The sequence below is a fragment of the Mauremys reevesii genome, linkage group 16, assembly GCF_016161935.1.
Source record: "Mauremys reevesii isolate NIE-2019 linkage group 16, ASM1616193v1, whole genome shotgun sequence".
Taxonomy (NCBI): Eukaryota; Metazoa; Chordata; order Testudines; family Geoemydidae; genus Mauremys; species Mauremys reevesii.
Window position 1 is genome coordinate 12,553,423 of NC_052638.1, and position 25,735 is coordinate 12,579,157.

A 25,735-nucleotide genomic window follows, 5' to 3' on the forward strand; every position below is an offset into this window, starting at 1 on the left:
TTCTTAAGAGGGAAGGAAAAAAAACAACCACACACACACACACACACCCCCCTCTCCTTTCTAAACACCTGCCTAATGAAACTACTCCTGCAGCCTCTTCCCCAATCCCTACCATGACAGTCTTGTCAAACTACATGAAGGAAGGTAGAAGGGCAGCAGATGAAGGGATGTCTCCAGCAATTGTACCCCCACAATTTTTGGGTCACCACTGATCTAATAGGCCTATAAACAAGTCAACATATTTGAAGAAAAGCTACCGAGACAAGAGGCCTAGGAGGAACAGGTTGGAAACTATGGATGAAGGCTTCCGCTCATATTGAGTCTCAATACTGGCAATTTGTGCTAATTGGTTTGAATTGAGCATTTACTTTAATGCAGAATGATGACAGCATTTGTATTTTCAGTTTCCCTTCTAAAGCAAGAGGTTGCTGTACATTGGAAGGAAGCTATGCTGCTATCTGGTTCAGCTCATAATTTGGATAAAATGCTGCCCTTTAAGCAGCAATAAGCATGAATACATTCACGACTTGTAGCATATTTGAGAGAGAGAGAGAGAGAGAGAGAGAGAGCGCGCGCAGCATCTGTAGTTGTGTTATCCATGACAAAAGGCATTCAATATTAGATAAAGTTTATTATGTTATCAAAGTCTGACAATAAAATATGCAAAAATCTGTAACTCAGTCATTCATACACAAAGAGGAAAATATATAAAATGCTGGGTCTCACCAGATCATGTTCCATATAAAATACTGTTAAATTTAGAGCAGCAAAGTAACTGCCAAACATTCCCTGAATTTAAGAGGGTCTTGAATACACCTTGCTCCAAGAAATATCTGAATACCAAATATTCCTTCCTTTGGCCTGCAACTCCTTTGCAATTATTGCTTGATATTAAAATCTTCTGTTCCGAGCAGAATCACATAGGGACCCTGCAAGCAGCACTACAGTAACAGCTGAAGTCCCTCCAGCATTCTCTTTACATTTTGTTATAAATAAAAAATACATTTTGGTCCTTAACTACTTTTGGTTTCTGAAAATATCCTGAAAATGAAAATTAGGAGAAAAAGAGACATTCACAAATGGTAAGTAATTAGCATAACTCAGAAGGAATTTCAGCAAATCAGACCTTTCAAACCAGTGAAGCAAAGCACCTGAGGTACTTTATTTTCCTCTTTCCAGCAATAATTATTTCCTCAGACTAGTTTCTCCACAAGAATGTAGAATACTTAAGACTGCATACTTTAACAGTCTTACAGCCAACCTGAAGAAGAGTTCTGTGTAAGCTTGAAAGCGTGTCTTTCACTAACGGAAGTTGGTCCAAGAGATACTACGTGTCATCCATCTTGACTAATATCCTGGGAGCAACATGGCTATAAAAACACTGCAACCAACCCTACTAAAGTGATTCTAAATAGACTTGAGTTTGCCCTCTAATGCAGAGGGTCACGCAATAAAGAAAACAGACTTCTAGTAGAAAAGAGAAATGCACAATTTAACTACTTCCACCTTTTGCGATGTATACCCCTATATTTTAGGTACTCCATTTATTTCACACTGAGGACATCTCTATCCTGGGATTGCACGGTAGACAAAAAGAGCAGAGCTCAGGAGGATTTGACGGAAAATGAGAAATCAGAATTGTGATCCGTCTTACAAAGTACCCCCAACCAAAAGGTAATCATCAGATGTGTGAATACTTTAACTATTGAGTCCTCCGCATTCACACTTTAATGTAAGAGGTGTGCAATTCTGCTCAGGAAAGAAACAAGGATTTATGCTGACAAATCACAGCATGTCTACAAGTTTAGAGGGCTGTCAACTCCACTTTACCAGTGTTAAGTAAAAGCAAGAGAGCAGATTTATTGAGCACAAAAAGTGACTGGAGGGTCCATCTGTTAATGGAAAGCTAAGTGGACTAAAGGGTCATTGGGATGAAGGTAAAAGTATGAGATGGAATTAGCTGGAAACACAGAGCTGTGCATTTCCCAAAGGGAGAAAATACAGTAAGTATCAAATGCTAAATCAAAACAGAATAATCTGGTGTAGCTCTTTTAGAAGTGTCAATGTTTCTGCTTCTTCAAGTGTACAGAATACCAAAGCCAAAAAACCTCTTGCTGTAGATTTTTAAGCATTTTACAGATTAAGCACACAGCGCTGGACAGCTTCGTAAATAAACCAGTTCTAAAAAAAAAATCCTCCAGACCAGGTGGAGCCTGAGTCCCTTCTACAGCCCTACCGATATTCTTCAGTCTATGCTGGGAGCCAGTACAGATTCCAGGTCCTCCCATAATGGTGCTAGTTCACAAGCTTACATTCTACCTGGGTAAGTATCATAGATTTGAAAAAGCTGGACTTTTGAATCAGTTACTTTGCATAGTTGTATGTACTGCAGAGCAGTCTTACAGTGGTTTGTTCACAATGGAGTTAGACCATATGAAGAGCCTTAGACTAGAACTGTGGTTCTTGGTACAGCAATCTGCAGAAGCCTACCAAAAAACAGTTTGACTAAAAGGATTTCATCCTTCTGTTCTCTAAGATTTAAGCAGTCAGCCATGTGTTACACATAGCCAGTGGGCGACTCAGATCTGGCAGTGGACTAGCACACACAGCTGAGGCAGGAAAGTCTGTTTGAGCCATATAGTTGCCGAGCACTAGATCTTAGGTAAGTGATTCCAAGAGACAAACCTTCAGTTCTCCTGGGAAATGCTGGTCCTCCCTCAGAGACAGGGAGTTAGTCTTATTCTCTCTTCTGTACAGGGAGATATTTAACTTACCAGTGATCCCAGTCAGGATTTCTAGAAGTGATTAGTTAATGCAAAATACATTAGAACCTTGAGCACTCTAGATCCACCCTGTGCCAGAGTGTTAACATTGTGCAGTGGCAAACACTCATGAGAGAAAGCTGTCAGATCAGCACATCCTAATCAAAGATTTCAATGGCAGCAAACAACCTCTATGCACTACAAGAATGGTTAAACTTTACCTTTTACACAACTGCAATCTCCTAACATTAGAAATCAATGGATTCTTAATTATGTAGGATTTCTGATAAGCATAACTTCTTAAGGTAACTTTTTTTCTGAAGAACCCTGCACCGTGGAAGTGTTCATAGCAGTTTTCTGAAAAATGCAATGACAAGTGGTCTACCATGGTTAAGCTACTGAAGTATTGTTTCATGGAGGGTTGCATGCTATACAATTTTCTGGGGCCTAATACATAGTGCCTCTTTTAAATGTTTGTTTCTCAACCCAAATTAAGAACTCATTACCCCTACAGGAAAGATATTTTTACTCTATAAATACTCTACAATTCTAAGCTTTTTTTTTTTTCAACTAAACAATTTTGATCCAGTAGGAAAGATGGTTAGCTGGAAACTGGATCACAGCAGAATTGTACTTGGCTGAAAGCAAGATACATACAAAGGGGTTTTTCCCCATTGTGGGAACTTTAATTTTTACTTGTTTTGGGTAGGAGGGGGCTTTGGTTTTTTGAGCTCTATTACCATTTGAACTAAGGGAGATCGCATGTCAAAGTGACAAGTTAAGTCAGCACTTCACAAAATTTGCTGATACCAAGTTCCTGTGGATTTCAATGTACACACCATGTAGCCACAGCCATTGTACAAGGAGTGACAACTACTAACCTTTTATTTTAATTTTTTTAATTAAGGGGGAAAAAATCTAAAGCATGAAACCAGCAGCCTTAGACTCTTGATGCTAAGTCATCAACTTACTAAAGTTAAGGACAACTGGATTCTCTTAAATTTTTCCAAGACATCAGATAAGGAACTTCAGGTAATTAATGCACTTTCCCTCTTCTCCAGCAGCAGTACAAATGAAGAAACAGGTGAGCTGGATATGACCAAAGTCCTGCAATATCTTAACTCCATGTCTATTTATAACATCTGCTTGGACCTTCATATTTACTAGCTTATTTATGGATAATGATTCAGAACTTGTGACCCTTTTGGAAAGTTCCTGTACTCAAAAAATCCTTCACAACCTCTCCCTTGCTTTAGTACAGAATTGACAGTAACCAGCAAGCAATTGTTTCCCTCACCCCAACTCTCTGAAGATCACAAGTAAAAAACGGTGTAGGCTGCACATATTGCACATAGGGTGTGAAAAATGTTCAAGTGAACTTCTGTATGAACACTGGACATTTGTCTAGCAGCACCAGAATACACATATGACCAAGCCTTTAGAATGTGAAACACTATGATGCATTATGAACACTAATCCAAGAGACAAGTGATCATTAAGGACACCAAACAGCTTTCTGAACACGGCCTGAAAAGAGACCAAATAAATAATCCAAGTATTTTAAAACCAAAGGATCAAAAGGCATTTCCCCCTCACTTAAGGGAAGGCATCACAGGTGATGGAGGAAAAAAAAACACTGTCCACATAGAGTATCACAAATCAAAAAGAAGTTTTTTCACATAGGAAATAGTTGTAGCATTAGACAGCATCTCAATATGCTCATTTCCTGATAGCTCAAACAATATCACCTCCTGCTTTTGCATGTCCACCCACTTTTGACATTGTAAGGCACTCTTCAAGTTCACTGTACCATCACCATCGCTGTAATAGATCTTGGGCTCTTTATCAGGAAAGGCCTCATAGTAGAATGAGTCAGGTGTTTCTACACCAGTGCCAAAGAGACAGTGCAAACGCACACCAGGTGGTATCATCTGGTAGACCAAGGGCTCAGTGTTTTGTCTCATGAGCCAGCCATCCTCAAAGTTGATGTCCTTATAGAACTTTTGGTAATCCTGGAGAGTGTAGTTAACTGTGGGTGTGCTTACAAAGATCTTATCTGGAGGCCATGTGTAATTGTAGGGGAGCAGCCAATTGGTTGAAACTGCAGATCTCTGCTGGTCTCGGATCTTAAGTGAACTGATGACAGGTATCCTGTTGTTGTCACCTACAAAATAGATTTTTGTTTTATTTATTGTACACTGAAATATCAATTACTGCTTATAATGATGGAATGAATGAGGAACCTACTTTCCTTACTAAAAGATTACGGAGTTTGACTGGAAATACATTAATCACTAGTAGGAAACAGTCTGGATGTTTTAAATACTGTAGATACAATTCCAATAACTGCTTATACCTTATAAAGAGGAACAAATTAGTTGACCAAATGACAGGGGCAAGAAACACTGCTAAAGACAACCTAGAAAGGCGTTTTCCTGAGGCTACCCTTCTGACATATTCCTTTAAGAAGAAAATATTTTCGACTTGGGCTCATTTGGGAGCTTTGGGCCCAAAAGTTCTTCACAACATCAATCATTAGGCAATCATTCTGGCCATCTGTAAAATTATCTTAAAATTCTTTTTCTAAAGGAATCACAGGTGCAGATTTTGCAGTGATTCACAGGGACACTCTTCCCTTAATGTTTTTGTTGGGAGAACAGGCTGGTGTTACCCCCTGTACATTTGTGCATTCAAGAGATCTCATGAGACAGCAGAAGAAACAAGGTGGACACCCAGGTTTTCACAGTTCAGTGATAGAACAGAGCAGCAGCTCCAGGCCAGCGAGGGAAGAGAAAGAGCCTGCCTTCTTCACAGCCACTGTTGGTCCAGGTCAGGAGACAGATGCTATGGGGAGACAGACAGCGTGGGGCTGCTCAGCAGTCAGACGGGACTCATAAGGGCTGGTGATGGAGGAGACTGGGGCAGGGGCTGAATGGGAGTGGAGGTGCAGGGCCACACGGGGATGGGGGGTGGCTGAGTGGAGGCACAGAGACATAGGGACAGGGGTAGGGGGTGTAGGGCCACATGGGGATGGGGAGAGAGGGTGTCTGAGTGGGGGTGGAGGGACACATGGGGACAGGGGGAGATGTGCCTGACAATGGGAGAGGCTAGGGGTCAGTCAGGGTCTGCATGGGAGAAGCTCCCTAACAATCCCTCTCCCTCCTGCCCCCCCCCCCAAACCCTGTTCCATACTTTTCCCATTCACACCCAACAACCCTCCAAGTTCACATGCAGGCTCCTTCCCAGCAATTACTTCCTTCTCCCTCAGTTCTTCCGTTACCCCTGACTCTCCCAAGTCTTTGCACTGCTTTTGAGGGGTGCAGGATATACAGTTCTGTATTGTAGTCTAAATGAATTACTCATTGTTCTGTATTAATATGCCTAGTAAGTATCAGAGGGGTAGCCGTGTTAGTCTGGATCTGTAAAAGCAGCAAAGAGTCCTGTGGCACCTTACAGACTAAGAGACGAAGTGGGTATTCACCCACGAAAGCTCATGCTCCAAAACGTCTGTTAGTCTATAAGGTGCCACAGGACTCTTTGATGCCTAGTAAGGAATCTATTTGTCAAAAAACATTTCCTGAATCTTTTTTGTGGGCTATATTGGTACAGGCATGCTTACTGACAGGTATTTTGAAATAAATGATCAAAAATAATTGCAACTGATGTGATTATATGGTGTTATTTTGACAGAATTTGAAAATATTGTGTACAGAATTTTTTGTTGCAGAACTCCCCCAGGAGTAAAAGAGTGTAAGTAACCCAGAAGAAAGTAAATAGGATGCTCCTATACATGAACAAGTGCACTTTCTGAACACTTACCCATGCTGTACCCCCCCCCCCAAAAAAAACAAAAAACCCCACCATCCTGCAAAATGTAGTACATATACCAAGTCAACAGCTATACAATGCCTTGAAATACCACCCAAAGTGTGCAGGAAGAATGTGAAACAACCAAAAGAAAAAAAATAGATATTTTAATTGTTTTTAATATGCTGTATTTTTAAACTCACTAGATGGCACTATTGATTCTCTGGTACAGTAAGGAAGGCTGTAGCACAATACCACTGGTGCCCTAACTAAGCTTGCCAGCATTTCCATATAATTGCAGCTAACCGTCAACATACCACCACCTGAATCTGATTAAGAAAGGAAACTGGAAGAGAGTAGAGTGACCACCACAAGATCCTGAAGATATTCCTGTCACATTGCTGAGGAAAATGTTTTCTACCTTGACTTTAACATTGAAGTTGTTCCTTGTAGCTCATTTGAAAGCAGTTAATAGACTTGTGCTTAAACACTTTTCCCTTGCTTTATCTTTTTGTATGACATAAAAAGTTCAATTGTGCCTCAAATGGCACACCCACCGCTAAAGCCTAACACAGATTAATTCTAACATTGTCAGTTACACTCTGCCCACCTCACTGTCCCCTGCACTATTGTTCACTTCCTGTTGATACTGTTTCATGCTGCTGTACGCTGTTAGTGACTACATTCTGTCCCAGTGATGTCTGTATGCATATGTACGAACAGCCACTTTGTGATGACAGATGCTACGTACAATAAATATTGCTCATGCAGTAACAAGAAAGAAGCAAAACACTGTAGGTATGGGGAGATCCTAAGTGGTGCTGTTTAATTCTGCTCACATCCTGTATGACCTGGACACCATGCAAAGTTAGTTATCCAGTAAAGCCTCCTGCTCTGAATATTTAGAGTACACCACATGAAAAAGTCAGTTTCTGCAGAAGCCTGCAAGCCACAGGATGCCATTTGGGGGAGGGAAATCAATTTTGCAATGCTATGTTGACAAAAATAAACAATTGTAAGCGCCCAAAGGATATATGCATTTTCAGCTTTTTAATTAGTGGCTTTGAGTTGTACATTCCCATCTCAAAACCAAGTGCCTTATTTAAGCACATTAAATGTTTTTTTGAAGCACCCACACCTCATAAGCACTTTGGTATATGTCCTTCCTAATTTTCTTGATGTAAAAGTGTTTCAGGAACAAAAACTGCAAACAAACCTATCATTAGTTAGTAGTGAACTAAGAGGAAGCTAAAGGTCTTAATAGTTAAGCAGCAATATGCAAAAATTAATTCACCCCTCTGCTACAGGAGATGTTTAGGCATGACCATATGACACTGAAATTACAAAAAAGTACACTGCGTATTGTATGTTCTTTTTACTCAGGAGCAATTCTTTGACGATTAGTGAAAGAACAGTGTCTGTATTAAACAAAAACAGGATAAAGAAATTTAAGTCTCATGCCTGGCGTCTTTGATATTCACTTCAGCTACCAAAACATTACCTCTCATTACTACCAATATATAATGCCACACATTTTGAGAGATTTGTTTTCTTAAAAACCACTTTAAATGTTAAGGTGTGTGCGCCTTGCAAAGACTTTTGCAGGTGGCCATGCTTCTGCCATCACTCAGGATTCCACATACCTCAAGAACTGCCAAGCCTGCAGTTATAAAAGAGCATTTAGAAGCTTCCAAGTCAGTTTTGCAATACAAAATTGAGAGTAATGAGAGCTTGGAAGGATAGCAGCAAGGAATGGAATGTGCTGGAGACTCTACCGTGCTGGGTTAGGCAGCCATACAGCCACAAACGGGGACAGACAAAATAAGCAAGCAGCAGCAGAGGGGACAGAGGGAGGAAAAGTACTGAGATATGGGGGGTGGTGGTGGAGGGGAGAGAACGCGTTTCCAGGCCTGTAAGGTCCTAGCTGTTCCTCCTACCTGCTCCTAGGCCCATTCCAGTCCCTCTCGGTCCCAGTGTCCTCCCCCTCCCAATGGATGCAAGAGTTTACGCAGGGGGAGAGCCCACACAATATTCCCACTGTGGGGGCAATAGCCCCTTGTGCCCCGATTCCATCACCCTAAAAAGAAGGAAATAGGACAGCTCAATACTGGGATACAAAAATTCAACCATATTCTATATAAGAGGGGAATGGAGTTTGGAAATCGTGCCTGAAACTGGGGCAGTTATAAGCTTATGGGCTGAAAGCCGTTTTTTAATTGAAAGTTGATAGCATCTCAAACTCAGTTCTCTAATGCTATGGTTAACAGTAACCCTTTAACATCCTGTGGTAGCTTCCATTTAAATTCAAGTATTTAAGCAGGTTACTTACCTGAAGCCAGCACACGAAGGGTTTTAGCCACTCCTCCCCATGGAGCACCCAGTGACACATAGTCCTTTATGTACTTGTCTTTCCAATCCTGAGTCTGATGGTTGAGGAAATACAGAGTATACATATTACCCATACTGTGGGCAATTAAGACCACAGGACCTCCATTTTGTTCATACATCAACTCAATCATCTTTCGAAGGGCCACAAAATAGTCGCCATTCTCATCTAGAAACATCAAGACAGTATAGTTAAGTAGAGAGGTTGTTGGCAAATGCCATCTTTCAACATACAGTGTTTTAAAAGCTTAGCTTTTGATGCTGTAAGTAAAGAGAACAGGTTCATACCATTAATTCAAACAGCATATTGCTAGAAGCCAAATTTTCCTCACTTTTCATGTGCTTAGAATTGTTTCTAAAAATGTAGAAGTGAATTGTTTCAAGCTCAGAAGACTATTTATACTGCTTCTCTCTCAGTAGCATGTATTTATCAAAGGGCAGGCTTTTCAAAAAAGTGCTCTACATTGGTCTAATGTCTCCCGCTGAATTCAGTGGTAGAACTCGCACTGACTTTAATGGGAGTATAATTAGGCCAGCACCGAGCACTTCTGAAAATCCCACCTGAAGCTACTTGGAAAATCACCTTTATTCTTAACTTAAAAGACAGTAAGTTAGAAGCCTTAGAAAAACTCCCATTTTTGCCCACTGAGTAAAACCATGGCTTTTCAGTCCAGCTGCATTTTTGACCTTTTTAAAATTCTATAGGCAGCAGTTGCCTGCCAACTTGTTTTATTTTGTCAATGGATTTAATAAGATTTAACAAGACTAGTCACTGCTAATTTAGAGATCCTATTAGTGCCTTCTGAGACAATACCACTCCTGTCTGTAACATGTAACTAAATATTCATCAAACCGAAGAAAACCTAATAAAATGCATCTCTCTATCCTCATAATCCTTTTAGGCCAGCTGCAGACCAGTCTGTTACCAAACAAATCAGGGTTGTTGATTTTCATCAAGAAGTTCCCTGGATTTCAAAATAAGACCATGTCTCAGTTCTAGATCTTTCAGAATTAAACTCTTCAGGGCAGGGCAACAGCCTGGGACACTAAAATGTTACATGCATGAATGTGCTGCTTCTTCATTTTGTCTTCGCATGTAATATGAAGAGTATATTTTTTATCTCAAACTATAGACAGGAGATAGTAAAGTGAGACTAGAGTGCGATGAAGAGTACAGGGTGTCTGACCTTCTTACACAGCTAAAAGAATGTGTAAATGCAGGATATAGGTTTGAACATTACCCCTTAGCCTTGAATTTTAATGACACTACACACGGAGGAGCCAATTTCTCCAGACAAAGCAATTAAGTAACAGAGTTAGACTTTGAGGCAACATTGTGGTCCTGTGGATTATGCCTTGCTAATAGATGACCAGGTTTATTTCAGGGAGGTGCTGTAGAACTTTCCAATATTATTACTTATAGGGCTTTGTTCCATGTCTAATGTAGTTTTATCAAAATTCCTGTGGAGTTTTCCCAGAGTTAGGACCCTAACAGTCACTCTAATCAGGATTAGGATTGTAAAAGGGATCTCATGAAGAAAAGCGTAATAAATTCAGCCAAATTTATTGCCTAGGAAGTCAATAAAATGACTAATTCAGGTAATGAAGTTTCATTTACTTGGTGCCTTCCGCCAATCATAGGGAGCTCCTCTTACATCTTTATCTCGCTGGTAGCCCCAGTCTACCAGACTCTGCACCAGTGTGTAAAAGTAAGTGCCTGTAGACAGAAAAAGAAGAGATCAGCATCACAACAGCCTTATTGGGCATCCATCAATAGTGAAACTGAAGTTTAACTCCAGTTGCATTATTCTGCCTCCATACAAATAGAAGATTACTTTAGTCCAAGACACAGTTTAAACAGCTGAAAGTGAAGGATGTTAGGTATGTAGCAAAGATACAAAGGGGTTTTATTCTTCTGAAAAATTCTCTAAACTGTTGAGACAATCCCTACAACAACTTTTTTTCCATCTACCTTCCTTTTGTACATGCTGCACTTAATCATAAATACGGTGGCTTACCAATGCGCAGATAATAGTGCAATAAACTATTCTCAATTCTAAGGGCTTGTGTACACTAGAGTTTTTACAATGAGCTGACCACCAAATAACTGCAGGAAGATAACATTTGTACAGACTAGTCTGGGCCCTCCAAATACATTTTTTCCTGGATACAGACGTTTGTGATTTGCTCTAGGATAGGAACTACTGCGAAACTAGTTTTATTTCCATCAAAAGATTAGGAATTTTAATCCACTTGAGTTGGCTGAACACAATGCTTTGATAGCAAACAATGGACAGAGTATTTGCAGACTAGTTATCTCAAGTGATAAGGTAAACTGCATCTTATTTAACCTTTTATTTATCCCTCTAGTAAAGGAGGGAGTACAGTTATATCCAAAACAAACACTGCAACGAAAGATGAAACCTGGAGACACGGCTGCATATTAGAGCAGAATCCTTCAAAGCCCATTTAACTGGAGGCCTAAAACATCTTTAAGGCCATCAAAATTGGGTTTGTTCATTTTGGATTAGTACCTTCTCTACCAAAAGTCCTATCAGCAGTTTGGGCTGATTTAAATACTGATTTCTAAAGTAACTGAGACTGCTGTTTAAGTGTGTCTTATATTAAAAAGGTCAGAGGGAGATTGTAAATGCACTATTATCCCTTCATGCACTGTTTAAGACTATAAAGCCAATTAAAAATATATATATAGCCTTTCAGCAAAGGAAGGACAGTCACACAGCAAAATCAGTTAGCAGCCGATTGTGCTTTTAAGTACAAGCTGCTCCCATATGCTCTTCTCACCAAGACCTGCATGACAAAGTGCACTATTAATTCTGGTCAACCAGTAAACCCCATTTGTAAAGTAGGCTACTGGATGTTCAAGTATCATCCTACCACCAAGTGCACACATTACATTTATTTTCCATCACTGCAAGTACACGTTCTGTGAAAGAGTTGCTGTATTAGTCTAAGAAATCTTTGTATCACAAGTGGCAGTAACAGGCTAATACATCAAATCTAACCCCCCATTAATTCAACTTTTGGGTCAGAGATTTAAGCATCTCCCAATGAGATTGTGCTATGAAAATTGTCAGTATGTCAGATGTATTTTTCTCAGGAATTCGTAGTCATGAGATACAGCAGCTGGGGCTAAATTACCCCTCTATTTAGAGTCCATTACTGTATGAATTTTTTGAGGGAAAAGGGAAGAAAAGAAAGAGTGCCAGATCTCCCAAATTCATACAGTGGGTATGGAAATCCATTCCACTGAGGGCTACCTGGCTTGGGGCTGCTGCAGCAAAGAAGAGGTTTTTTTATTATTAAAAGTTTCCTGATTATTTTCACATAGTTTGTCAAGCCCCTCTTGCAGAGAGCTTTTTCTATGCACTCAGTCTCACTTCCTACAGAAGCCTTTAGGATGACTGTTGGAGTTTCACTCTGAGAATTTTAATTCTGAATATATTTTAACAGATTGGCGAGCACTCGGTTCTGCCCCATTAATTCATCAGACAAAGTTCTCAGGTTAGCCACATGACATGTAACATATGCACAATATTTTTTGTTGTGGTGGTGTGTGAGTGTGTGTGTTTTTCTCTGACAGGACAATACACCGGGGCTTTGGAGCTGTGCTCCGCTCCACCTCCAGGCAAAAACCTGCAGCTCCACTGCTCTGGGCTCCACTCCAAAGCCCTGTGAATACACAATACTAATGTTTATAAGCAAAATGAACACACGTGCTATCCTACTTCATACAAATGCTACATAGCTTTCCTTGGACTTCAGTAGGGAACTGTGAATTGAAATTGCAGTCCTCTAAAGTGCTGTATATCAGATATAATGGAAAAGGTATTAAACATGTGACAATGAACAAAACTAGTACATACCAACACTTCTTTTACTAGGGTCAAGGAATTCCAAGGAAAATGTTTGTCCAAACCCTGGGACTTTGACATCCACTCCATCTGGAGGCTCTGTGATCTTACTTGTTCGATTGTATATTAACCTGGGGGAAAAGGAAAAACATAATAAATATGAGATGTACCATCTTACTACTTAGCACAGTGCTCTGCACTATTTTTGAAGTGGGGGCCATTTTGGCAAAAAACCTTCAATGTGAGAGCCACATGGGGTGGGGCTGAGGGGTTTGGAATGTGGGAGGCGGCCCAGGGTAGGGCAGAGGGTGCAGTGTGGGGGTGAGGGCTCTAGGGTGGAGCTGGGGATGAGGGGTTTGGGGTGCAGGCAGGGGCTCAGGCAGAGGGTTGGGATGCAGGGGCGAGGGGTTCAGGATGCAGGAGGGGGCTCAGGGCTGGGGCAGATGATTGGGATGCGAGGGGATGAGGCTCTGGCTGGGGGTGTGGACTCTGAGATGGGGCCAGGGATGATGGGTTCAGGGTGCAGGAGGTGGCTCAGCGCTGGGGCAAAGGGTTGGAATGAAGGGGTGAGGGACGCGGGGTGAGGCCAGGGATGAGGGGTTTAGGGCTGAGGCAGAAGGTTGGGATGAGGGGGCGGCTTTGGCTGGGGAAGAGGGCTGGGATGCCGGGGGAAGAGGGAAGGGCTCTGGCCAGGGGTGCGGCCAGGGATGAGGAGTTTGGGGTGCAGGCAGGCTGCCCCAGAGCTGGGGTCAGAGGACTCCCCACAGCCCTCTCCCTGCCAGCAGGCAGCACAGGAGCTCCGGGGCCGAGGGAGAGGCCCACAGCAGCCCTGCAAGCCCCAACTTGCTCCCCTCCCCAGTTCCCGCCCACCCCCTACCTCTCTACTCTCCAGGTCCCTGCTGCATGGCCCTTTAGAGCTGCTGCACGGCTATTTACAGCCTGCCCTGCAGCTTAGAGAGAATTTAGGGAGCCACACTTAGGGTCGATGGGAGCCGCCACTGGCTTGTGGGCCTGGCAATGAAGAACACCGACTTAGCAGCTCTCAACTAAGAGGGGACTTATGTTTGCTGAATACAATAAAAAGGATTAAGGATTAAGAGCTACTACCTACATGGAACAGCACAAAGCCCAGGCACTTCTACAAGGGCACTTCAATACACAAGTGGTTACACACAGTGCAAACAAAGTTTTTTGTACTCTTCTACTTAGTTTCTGAACAGAAGAGCATAGAGCTCTAGCTTCAGTCTGTAGAAACTGGGTGTATGGTAAAGGGCGCAAAGCTAATCAGGTCTAACCAGGAATAGCTGTCCAGCTGGAAGGAATATTTCAAAAGCCATAACCAGCAGTAAAGCAAAGGCCTCTTGGGAAACAAAGATTACAAGGACAGACAGACATTAAGTATTTTGTAGCTCCTGTTCAGGTTCCATGCATCTCAAGAGGGTCTGAAGTGTCTGGAATGCAGATTTTTTTACCCCCACAACAACCAGTCTAACTGTTTTACTTGGTACTTCAAGTCTGCAAGTTAAACATTTGTTTGTCTCTACAATAAGTGAAATAATTAAGCTATTTTGAGTAATCTGTCAGAGAACAGATGCTCAAAACAATTAGCTGTAAAACAGATCTCTTGTAGATAATGCAAACCTAGATTTCAGTTAGATTCTGTTGGCCCAGGGCCCTAGGAAAAGGGAAGTGTTGTGAGTACCCGTGCTTCTCTATTAGGCTCTTCGACTTGCTAGATTTCTCTCTGGTCATTCATCAAATAGCAATGAAATAGCTACCAATAAGCCACTTAAGAGTATACTTACACTGCAATTATAACCTTGTTGGGTGACCTGGTTATAATATTTGTCCTTTGACATAGTATATGTGAAGTGCAGATGAGTCATTAAATGTGTTGGAGAACCAGTTTAAAGTCTTAGACCAAGGAAGCCACTAACATAGTCAGGTGCCCTGTTTACATTACAAAACAGAACTGGACTTTACCCAAGGTGTAATAAGATCTGCTTCAAAATACTTATTTGCAGTATGGGGTGCCTTCTAGGCAACAGCATTAAAAAAGCCATCTCTAAGGACATGCCTATGCATGGACACTCAAGAAAGTCAGGGACTATCAGCTCTCGAGTGATTTTAGTCTGCATCCTGGAAGATGGGTAGGTTACCAGACAGAGCTCTAGCCTGTACCTCAAGTCAGGTCAGCTAGTGTAGATTAAAAGCACCAAACTTGGTTAGAGTAGTGGTTTTCAAACTGCAGGTGGTGACTGAGTATTGGTTTGTGGAATGTCAGGCACTGGTCAGCACCACCACCGGGCCATTGAAAGTCCTGTCTGTGGTGCTGCCCGGCTAAGGCAGGCTAGTCCCTACCTGTTCTGACAGGTCCTCATTTAGGGGCTTCAAGTGACTATGGCCAAAAATGTCTTTCATCTGGTCAATTTCCCCAGTGTAGATCTTAGCCTTTATGACTTCCATATTGGAGTACTGCAACGCACTCTACCTAGGACTATCAAGTGAATGTAAATGCCTACCTATTTGGTAGCATTAGCCAGGGCCGCCAAGAGGATTCAGGGGGCCTGGGGTCTTCGGTGGCGGGGTCCTTCCACTCCGGGTCTTCGGGGCCCTTCGGTGGCGGGTCCCGGAGTGAGTGAAGGACCCACTGCCGAACTGCTGCCCGGATACCGGACCCAGAGCCGAAGGAGCCCTCACTGCTGAATTGACATCGAAGACCTGGAGCGGAAGAAGTTCCGGGTCTTTGGCAGCGGGTCCTTCACTTGATCCAGGTGTGTTCAGCGGCACTGAAGGACCTGCCACCGAAGACCCACCAAAAACTGTCATGGGGGCCCCTGCAGGGCCCGGGGCAAATTGCCCCACTTGCCCCGCCCTCCCCAGCATTAGCCACAGAGAATAAATAGCTTTCTGTCTATCAGTTTCCACATGCAATAGAAGGTGCTGACATCAATCCAGAAATTCCTATATGGTTTGGGGCTTGGCTGGCCTTTCCCTACATGCTGCCAAGACAACCTGAGGTGCTCTAAGATTTCCTAGATTTGAGCATTTGGATCTGTAGACCAGACACTCCCTGAAAACCCTTCAGCTCTAGAAGTTGCTTCCCTTAGACACAATTGAGACATTCAGGACATGGTGTAAGATGCCTTGTTTACAGAGGCTTCTGCCTGAGGCAGAGAAGAGGATTGAGAAAAATTATGCTGAGGTGCTTTAAAGTTGCATTTAAAATATCAGATTCATTTCATTAGCGGAGGAACATTTTTGAAAGTCAACTGGCTAAAATGTGGGCTTGTAACAATGTTAAAATGCCATCCCCGACTTGGGCAATCCATCGACCAACCTAGGGAACCATGTTATAGATTTTTGCCGAGTCCAGCACCTTTCAAGTCCGGTACATAGACAACAGCTAGAAATGTGCTAGTGTAGTATTTTTATAGTACTGCACTATACAAGAAGTTAACACCTGCTAGCTGGGGATTTTGATTTGCTATATAGTTTTGTACACCTAGTAGCAGTTAGAAGTTTAATGAGGGAAGACACTAATGCCATATACAGATATTTAAAATTATTCTAATGAAGCAGATTTGGTATTTTAATTGCTAGTTGTAGGTTTCTTTTTCAAGAACTTTCATTGCAAATTAATGTTGAATTCCTTAGAGCCTATGGGACAGTAGAGTTATGCCGTTTTTTAGAACAAAGGCACTTAAAGGAGACTTTTCTTGATATGCAACCTGAAGATGCCTCAGTTTTATCCCATTATCCTACCTAAGGCTTCCCCTCCCCCTACATGCCACCCAAACAGCTAGTGAAAAATCTTCTTGCTACTCCTGAATTGGAAGAAAGATTTATAGATTGCATATATTTATGTAAGGTGTTTGAGCCTGATGGGAAGGGAAGAACTCCATATTTCTCCTGACAGGGCTGTGGTCCTACCTGATATTGTCTATCCAGCAGTCAATGATGACAGGCAGAAGCAATTCTAAGTTCAGCCAGAGCGTAAAGTAACTATCTGTCTTCTTGGAGCAAAGGTAGTGCACCACTGTGGGTTTGTCCAATTTGGCTTCCAACTGGTTACCCAAATCCCCTGGGACTGCAAGAAACACATAAAAAGCAGAAATATACTATCAGACTACAAGTAAAAACCGGTTACTGAATTAGTGATTATATATGCTTGTTTTCCGTGCTACTCTACCACTGTATGACTGCAGTTATATTACTGCATCAGCACAGATACTTGCTAGATTTTGTAAATGGATGAAAGGCGTTATTATAGGAAGAGAGGGCTGGTGCAGAGAAGCTACATGAATTCTTTGCATTGATTTTGACTGCAGAGGATGTGAGGGAGATTCCCAAACCTGAGCCATTCTTTTTAAGTGACAGATCTGAAGAACTGTCCTAGACTGAGGTGTCAGTAGAGGCTTTCGAATAAATTGATAAATTAAGCAGTAAGAAGTCACCAGGACCAGATGGTATTCACCCTAGAGTTCTGAAGGAACTCAAATACGAAATTGCAGAACTACTAACTGTGGTGTGTAACCTATCACTTAAACAAGCCTCTGTACCAGATGACTGAAGGATAGCTAATGTGAGTGATTTTTTAAAAAGGCTCCAGAGGCAATCCTCGGAATTACAGGCCAGTCAGCCTAACTTCAGTACCAGGCAAATTGGTTGAAACTATAGGAAAGAACAGAATTCGCACACACACAGACGAACACAAAAAGTTGAGGCTTTTGTAAAGGCAAAACATGCCTCACCAACCTATTAGAATTTGGGGGTTGAGGGGGTTATCTTAAAACAGGAGCATCACAAGCAGATTGTATCAAAGCCTTATCAAAAAACCTCCGTGTTCCATAGAGAGTAATCCAACAGCTTTTGGAAGACAGAATTTTTTCCTTCAGAATATTGCAACACTAACTGGTAACAATTTCTTATTTAACATTTTCACCACTACCCACAGAAAAATGAATTTGGATCGTTTTTTCTTTCACTTCATTATTAGAGCTTTATTTTCAGTACTTTGTATCTGCTGGCATAACAGCCTCATTTCATTTAGTCCTAGTTATAGTTTACTAATCTGCACATATATCCCTCGTCCTTTGCATCCAGGTTTTAGAAATGACATTATGGTCTTGACACTAATGTTATAGTATCTATCCCTAGTCAGCATGCAGATGGTCTGCTATTTTTACCTTTTTTTTTGCAATTTATTATTCTCTCCAACACAGAAAACTGTCAGCCTTCGTATGCATTTGTCAACCATTAGTACCAAGACTTGCACAAAGACGACTAAAAACAAGCGAGATATTGAGCAACTAAAAAACGCTTGACAGACTCAGCTCAGGCAGCATTACATTACTACTTTCCAATGTGTCTTACTCTGCAAGAGAGGTTATTTGCTCTCTTGGAGAACCCAAGCCAATGAATATAACTACCCAGCGCTATTTTAAATTTACTGAATTTGCCTTTTTTTGTTGGAGACATAACAGGCCATGTGCTGCAACAATGCAAGTTCCTACTAGACTTAATTCATTCCATTTTACTACACTTGTCAGATTCACTGCTGTTCTAATTCTGACTGGCCATATGGCTGTCTCAAGCACTTCAGGTGGAAAAAAAAAAACTAATCAGATTTTGGTCTGAAACAGATTACGACAACAGACAAATCAAGAACCAATACGGATTAACTTCTACCTATATAACAATTTTAAAAAGACTTGCAAAGAGAAAGTTGTGGCAAAGTCAACCAAATAATATTCCAACTCCAAAAGCAGTAGTGGGTTTGCTCAACAGTTATCATGAAACTTTTTGACTCAAAAAAATGAATCTTCTGAAATTTACCTTCTACACTCTTCCCAATCCACTTTCTATTCCCCCTCCTACCATCATGCAAATGAAGTTAAAACAATTAGGGACACTTTTACAAAACATGAGAAAGCGCAGGCCCACAAGTAAAAATGCATGTGCATTTACTGTGAATGAAACTGAGCTTCCAAGTGTAAGGGGGTTTTGCAGATTACCAGCTAGTGGTGCAGCAGTCCATTTAGCATGTGTGCAGCAGTACACTTTCCAACATGTACACCTGGATCTTGAGACTTTTAAATGCAGGACTGCAGAGTTTACAGTTTGATTTTTTCACCCCTCAAAACTAATCTAATCAATCAAAACATAGGATTTTACTATTTATAGTGTCTTATTATCCAAAAAATAGTAACTGTGTGCTGCCAAGTTTCCTCCAAAGGCTAACAGGTGGTACACCAACCCACACATTTTTTTACACAGTACTGTCCCCACATATTCCTTTCCAAGAAGTCACACCTCTAAAATAATAAAACAGTAAAAGATTTTTCATGTATACACATTCTTTTTCCTACTTTTGGAAAACCCTCGGAAATAATTGGTTTCCCATCTCTGTAGCCTAACAGGGAACCAAGTATAGCCAAGTGAAGACAGTCATATAGTCTGTTTAAAACAAACTTATAATAAAAGCAAGGTCATGCACAGCTCGGTGCAATAAATTGGCATAACTTGCCTGAAGGCTTCGGAAATCAGCCTCGGAACAAACAGCGGCAAAAATTAGATAGAACAGGTTACATAGCTTCCAGGCAACAAGGCAGAGCCGGAACTTCAATTACAAGAGCAAATATAAGTTCTGGCACTGTCTCTAGTCAATAAACAGCTGCATATCTATTTCTTGACTTCTGCATCTTTGGGTTGGACATTTTAAGGAATGAGGCTTTGAAATAGCAGAAATAGCCATGGTTCAGCTATTTGTATTAAATCTTAGGGCATGTTAGTTTATAGCATTATTCTATTTTTCCTTCATTAATTGAACCTTCTAAGAAGCTCACTCTGCTAAAGTGCTAGACTGGAGCAGCACTCTGCATGTGCAAGTCACTTGTTTTACTTTCTTGTAAAGTGCTGAGAGAGACTGATGACCCAGGAATACGTGTTGAGACAGATAAAAAGAGCTCCTATTTCAAGCTGGCCTACTGAGAGCAAATCACCATCAACTGCTGATCCCAGCAATCTCATACCAGGGTGTGGAGAAATTTAATCTCTCGCCTCCTCCTCCTGCTCACCACCCTCCAGTTCTTTTCTGTGGAAATTTTGGGGTACATACATAGTTTAAAATAGATTCCTAAAGGTATCTCAAAGTCACCAGTGATAAAGAACTTCAGTTGGGTATGCAAGACAGTGAGCAAGTCTGTTCCCCTAGCCCAGCAGTTCTCAACCCATGGCCCACAAACTTGCTGCTCTGATCTGAATGGGGATGGGGCTGGCTGAGGGGGAGACAGCATCTGGAAACCTGCTGGAGGGCTCCTGCCAGCACGGGGCTGCTGACACGGGGCCGGGGGGGCAGGAGAGTGAGTCTCTGGGCAGGTTTGTGGGGAGGGGGGCACTTGGGCAGTGGGACACTGGGAACTGGGGGTGCCACAACACCCTCAGGCATTAGGCTGCCCGGGTCAGGGTCTGGGTCCTAACTTCCCAGCTCCATGTACAGGGCTCCGCTCCTTGTCATAGCGGACTGTGGGGGAGGGTGCTGTGATTCTCAACCTGAGGTCCACATAACACATTAATAGGTTGAGAACCACTGCCCGAGCCTATTCTGTAAAGAAGGTGTAGAGAGAGGGGGGAAAAGAATTTGGATCTGTTGTCTCAAATGTTTTATTCTGTATTTCTCTATCAACTACCCCATCTCTCATTAGACCTGACACACACACACACACACACACACACACACACACTCGCTCGCTCTCTCTCTAAATGAAGTTGAATTTTAGGTTATTTCAAAAACTAATACTGTATAGTGGAAAGTGTAGCCATCATCAGTAGTAGGGTGTTGTAGCACTGCATCACACTCTTGAAACATGATAACGTTCAAAAAGTACTGAAGTTCAAACTCAGACCCCCATAAACTGCTGTTTAAGTCTCTGCTTATAGAACTAACTGGCCACATGTTATTCCACAATATCCTGCTTTTTTGGCTGCTGTACCAAAGCTCTTAACTAGAAAGCACAAAAACATATCTATATTTAGGTTAGTTACTCATGGCTGGTCAGTTTCAGTGGCTGGCCTGCCAAAGGCCTGATAAGATGATATGGTCTTTTCCAGTGCAAAACAAAATAGACAGGTAATTGACACTTATTCTCACTCAAAGCTTTGGCTTCTTTTTAAAAACAAGCTCTTTCAGCAAAAGGTACTGTTTGGAAGCCTGGATAAGGGTGACAGATATTAGGGAATGATTGTTTCTAAAGAGCAGCTAAACAGTCACACTTCTGCACAGATTAGGAAGGGCCACAATTCAGAGGATGAAGGAACAAGTTAGACATTTAATTACTAGCTTCATTGTGTTAATGTAAGTTGTACAGAAGTTTCACTTGTGACTACGAAAGAGAAGACACCCTTACTACAAAAACCTAACTAGGGCTGAGGCTACACTTGCAGTTCAAAGCGCTGCCGCGGCAGCGCTTTGAAGCGCTAAGTGTAGTCAAAGCGCCAGCGCTGGGAGAGAGCTCTCCCAGTGCTGTCCGTACTCCACCTCCCTGTGGGGAATAACGTACAGCGCTGGGAGCCGCGCTCCCAGCGCTGGGGCTTTGACCACACTGGCGCTTTGCAGTGTTGGAGAGGGTGTGTTTTCACACCCTGCTGCAGCGCTGCAAATTTGCAAGTGTAGCCATGGCCTTGGTTAGGTTATAATATTCACCACTGATGTTATTGAACAGAAACGTCATTGTGTTCCACAGTGTCTGACAACACAGAAGACAAGAAAAACTGCCTGCTGACTACTGTTAAGTCTTTTAAATTAGGGTATGGATGCATAAAATAGAGAACTAGCAAAGTCGAAGGCTGATAAAATTTTAAAGTTATTCCAACTAACAGTGAAGGCACAATTTCCACAACCCTGAGACACTACACATTGCAGTTTGAAGACTGGAGCCCACAGACACGCACACATGTGTGTGTCAGGGAACAGCTGCCAAGTTAGTAAATATGAAAACTAGTAACGAGGTAGACCCAGGACAATTTTGGGATGGTTTTTCTCCAAATTAGAGAGAAATCTAAAAGGTCTCCATATTGGCAATGAAGCAGTTTCACCACTATATGCTCACAACTAAAATTTTACAAATATAGATTGCAATTTGCAAAAGAAATCTTGTGAGAAGATTCATGGGGAAGTTAGAACGTACACAGAGCCAGCAATGCTAATTTAGATAAACTTTTGGATTAAAAAAATAAGTCAGATTTACAATCCTTTACCAACACAGCTGAAGAGTATTAATGGTTTAAATTTTGGTTACAAGAGCATTAGCTGCATTTTGAATGGGAGACTATCAAGTAGAAAGCAATCAGCAGGAATCAACCATACGATGACAAGCTCTGTAGAAGAAAACCAATAATGTTTTGACATTTTCACAAGAAGATTTGATAGTAGTTGATAGAAGCATTTCCTTTAGGTTTCAGACCACCTGGGAAAAGTAAAATGACTCCAAACAGACTTCTATAAAAAGGTAAATTTTTTACCCAATGGTTTTATTTTGTCATACCTTATATTCTTGCATTTACAAATGCGGTTTCTAACCTTTTTCACTGGAAAGGTTATGTAAAGGTTAAAATTATTAAGTCTGCATGTCCAAAACAAATACTTTATTAACAAAAGAATGCACAGGTAAATTTTAGGAAATGGGAAAGTGCTAGTTAAGATGGGATCTTAAGACTGATATACCTCTACCCAGATATAAAGCTGTCCTCAGGAGCCAAAAAAAAAAATCTTACTGCGTTATAGGTGAAACCGCGTTATATCGAACTTGCTTTGATCTGCCAGAGTGCGCAGCCCCGCCGGAGCACTGCTTTACCGCGTTATATCCGAATTCATGTTATATCGGGGTAGAGGTGTATTTCAAAGGCTTCTCTAATTTTCTGACTGCCCTCTGAGAAAAGACATAAGATTAGGTCTAGAGACAAGAAAATGAGAGATGCCATAACGAATATATAAAATACCTCAAAGAGAGAAAATCAGATGCTCCTCTTTACCTACCTTCTCGTTAGACAAGAACAGAAAGTGATATTTATGTAGCAAGAGATAACCAATTATATTAGATAAAAATGTAACAAATGTAAAAGCACATGGCTTGGGGCATAAGCCAACCAGCCCACTTTGCCCACAGTAGCAATTTCTTCTCAACGCCTGTTAGTGTGGTTATCCAAAGCATTGTCACATCCATAAATCAGTTTGCAGATCAGAAGTTGGGACTTTTATATGAATGTTATTCCAGGAAGCTGTCTTTCCTTTACTGTACTATACTGAGTTTTCCATAAGAACTTATGTGAGTAATTTGCCACAGTTCTCCGAGGAGGAGGGCTCATTAAAGCCACTTTGTACACCCCAAACCAGTTTACCACAGAAAATGCTTGTTTTATGGTTAGGAGCAGCAGGGCAAAAACACAACCAAAAAGTCACACAATGCTTGTTATTCAAGCAGCAGACAGCTGTTTTTAGAGCTGAACCACCAAGAATCCAGACTTGGTTCTATAGGTGTGTTTTATTGTAGAGGAGATAAGGTTGCAATAAATTACATAGGACTTATTTTGATCCTGTTTGTAATTCCAGGTGAATAAACTCCCCTTACAACTTTTTGTATTTTGGAGGGGGGAGGGGGTTAAGCTACAATTTTCATACAGGATAACTAAGGCATGGCTAGTAAACGACTTGGCTAGAATGCACTATCGTCTATTATTATGCATAGACTGTAAAACTAAGTGTCTGTCTAAATAAAAAATACAGGTGCTTTCAAAGACTGAGTTAGCTGATTTGAAATACTACTTACTATCCCTTACAGGCCTAGTCTAATACCATCGAGTTTCTCAACCAGCAAACTTGCATTCAAACCACAACTTGCTTTTTCTACACTAGTATAGTAATATGCTGCCCTTAGTCAGCATGTGCTGATAGCAAACCTTTTTTCCCAGTGAAGGATCACAGAAAAAGCAAGGAGAAGAAACCAGAAAGACAGGGAAACACCACAGTAAGTCTCCCTTCATGTGTCAAGATCCAAAATCAGGGACAATTATTCATGCAAGAAACTTTAAAGGATGTGATATACCCTGCTTTAGTGTAAACAACTCTATAGCGACAATTTCACAGTTCTTTATTTCTTATACAAGTAGTTTTCAACAATAAAAGTGAGGAGACACAAGGTTTGTGTGGAACACCGGTAACTTTGGGTCTAAAATGAGTGACTGTCACATAAAAGGAGGGCCATTTCAGAGGTATGACACAGTAGCCTACAACAGATATGGTAAAGCTAGTAAAACAGTAGAATTTAGAGGAATACTTTCAGCTTGATTCTCTTATTTAATTAGGCTAATTTTAAAAAAAGTCAATTTCTGATAGAGTACCATTTAAACAGTGTGCTCTGAAGTTTCTTCAATTCCTTTTTGAAAAATGTAGAAATTTTTTCAGCTCCCCTGTTGATGTTAGTTTACTCTTTTGATGAAAAGATCCTTGCTATGCAGGGAAACAGTGAAACCATACACAAAGTGCTGTAAAACTGAAATTAGCAGTTTTTTTCACCCTTTAATTTCTTTCAGTTACAGTACTCTTCAGTGTTACTTGTAGCAATCATGAACAGAAAGTTTTTAGAAAATAATTTTCACATTGACAGTGTCCTTTAAACATGGTCCATGACAATAAGGCAAAATTATGTCAAAGGCAGTACAAAGTATCACAGTTCACAAGTCAGCTTAGAAGGGTTAGATTTTTATTGATAAATGTCAGTAAACGCTGATTTCACCACTCACACAACAAATATTTTCATTTACAGATAAAGAAAAATGCTTCTTGAGAACTCTGATTTAAGGATATTTACTCTGCATATTTTGACATGTGATGTTGACAATGTGTGTTTTAACAGTTATAAAACTAACTTTTGAATCAACTTCTACTGTCATTAAATTACTATTTTCAGACATTTCCTTATAATTTCCCACAACAGTGAACAAAAAAAACAAAAAAGTTTAAAACCCATAATTTTGCACAATTTTGTGAGTTATAGCATTCACAAACATATGGCCCAAAGTTACTAATGAATGTTGAATTTACATGACCACACTTACCATAAAGCTACAAGAGTAACAAAAATCTCCCACAATATATATGGTGAAAACAAGTCCATAAAGGAAAGGCTAAGAAAGCAAGTCAATCAATATATGCCCTGCTCTGAACTGGAATACAAAGCCATCACACATCTATGTAGCCCTTCATTACACAGCCCCAGCCTATACCTCGAGTTAGTTTCCTTTTCGATTCCTTTTTGCCTACTACACTCCGATTCCAATTTTAATTCCACTTTTCACCACCTCCCTCAAACATTTCCATGACTTCCTCCATGTTGCCTCTGATTCTTGGTATGTCCTCACCAAATCTTACTTCCTAGCCATCTCCTTTGTTTCACTGAAATCACCTCTAAAAGCTCATTTTTGCCATGTCACCTATGCAAAATGAGGATAAAAAGAAAGGTAATGATAGGTTAACTGGAATCAAGATGTATACATCCTTTACAGAATTACCATGTGAATTATCATGGGAATAAGGACAACTGAAGGAAATATAGACCATGCAGCTTAGCTTTGGTACCCGGAAAGATAATGGAGCAAATAATCGGTTTGTAAGCACCTAGAAGAAAATAAAGCAGTAACAGTCAATTCAGATCTGTCAAGAACAAATCATATCAAACCAACCTAATAGCTTTCTTTGACAGGGTAACAAGCCTTAAGGAGGCGGTGAAGCAGTAAGTGGCATATCTTGACATTAGTAAGGCTTCTGATACTGCCTCACATGACCATCTCATAAACTAAAGAAATATAGCCTAGACAAAAGTACCATAAGGTGGGTGCACAACTGGCTGG

General features: G+C 41.0%; 1 protein-coding gene across 1 annotated transcript in view; it reads right to left on the minus strand.

The window, feature by feature from the left end:
* Positions 1-611: 611 nt before the first annotated feature.
* The window catches only part of PLA2G15 (phospholipase A2 group XV), a 30,747-nt gene continuing 5,623 nt past the window's right edge, over positions 612-25,735 (minus strand). The window contains exons 2-6 of the mRNA XM_039502791.1: positions 16,763-16,919; positions 12,842-12,960; positions 10,573-10,671; positions 8,899-9,123; positions 612-4,926 (exon numbers count right to left, since the gene is read on the minus strand). Coding sequence (XP_039358725.1) covers positions 4,415-4,926; positions 8,899-9,123; positions 10,573-10,671; positions 12,842-12,960; positions 16,763-16,919 — 1,112 coding nt within the window. The 3' untranslated portion in view covers positions 612-4,414. The remainder of the gene's footprint in view (positions 4,927-8,898; positions 9,124-10,572; positions 10,672-12,841; positions 12,961-16,762; positions 16,920-25,735) is intronic.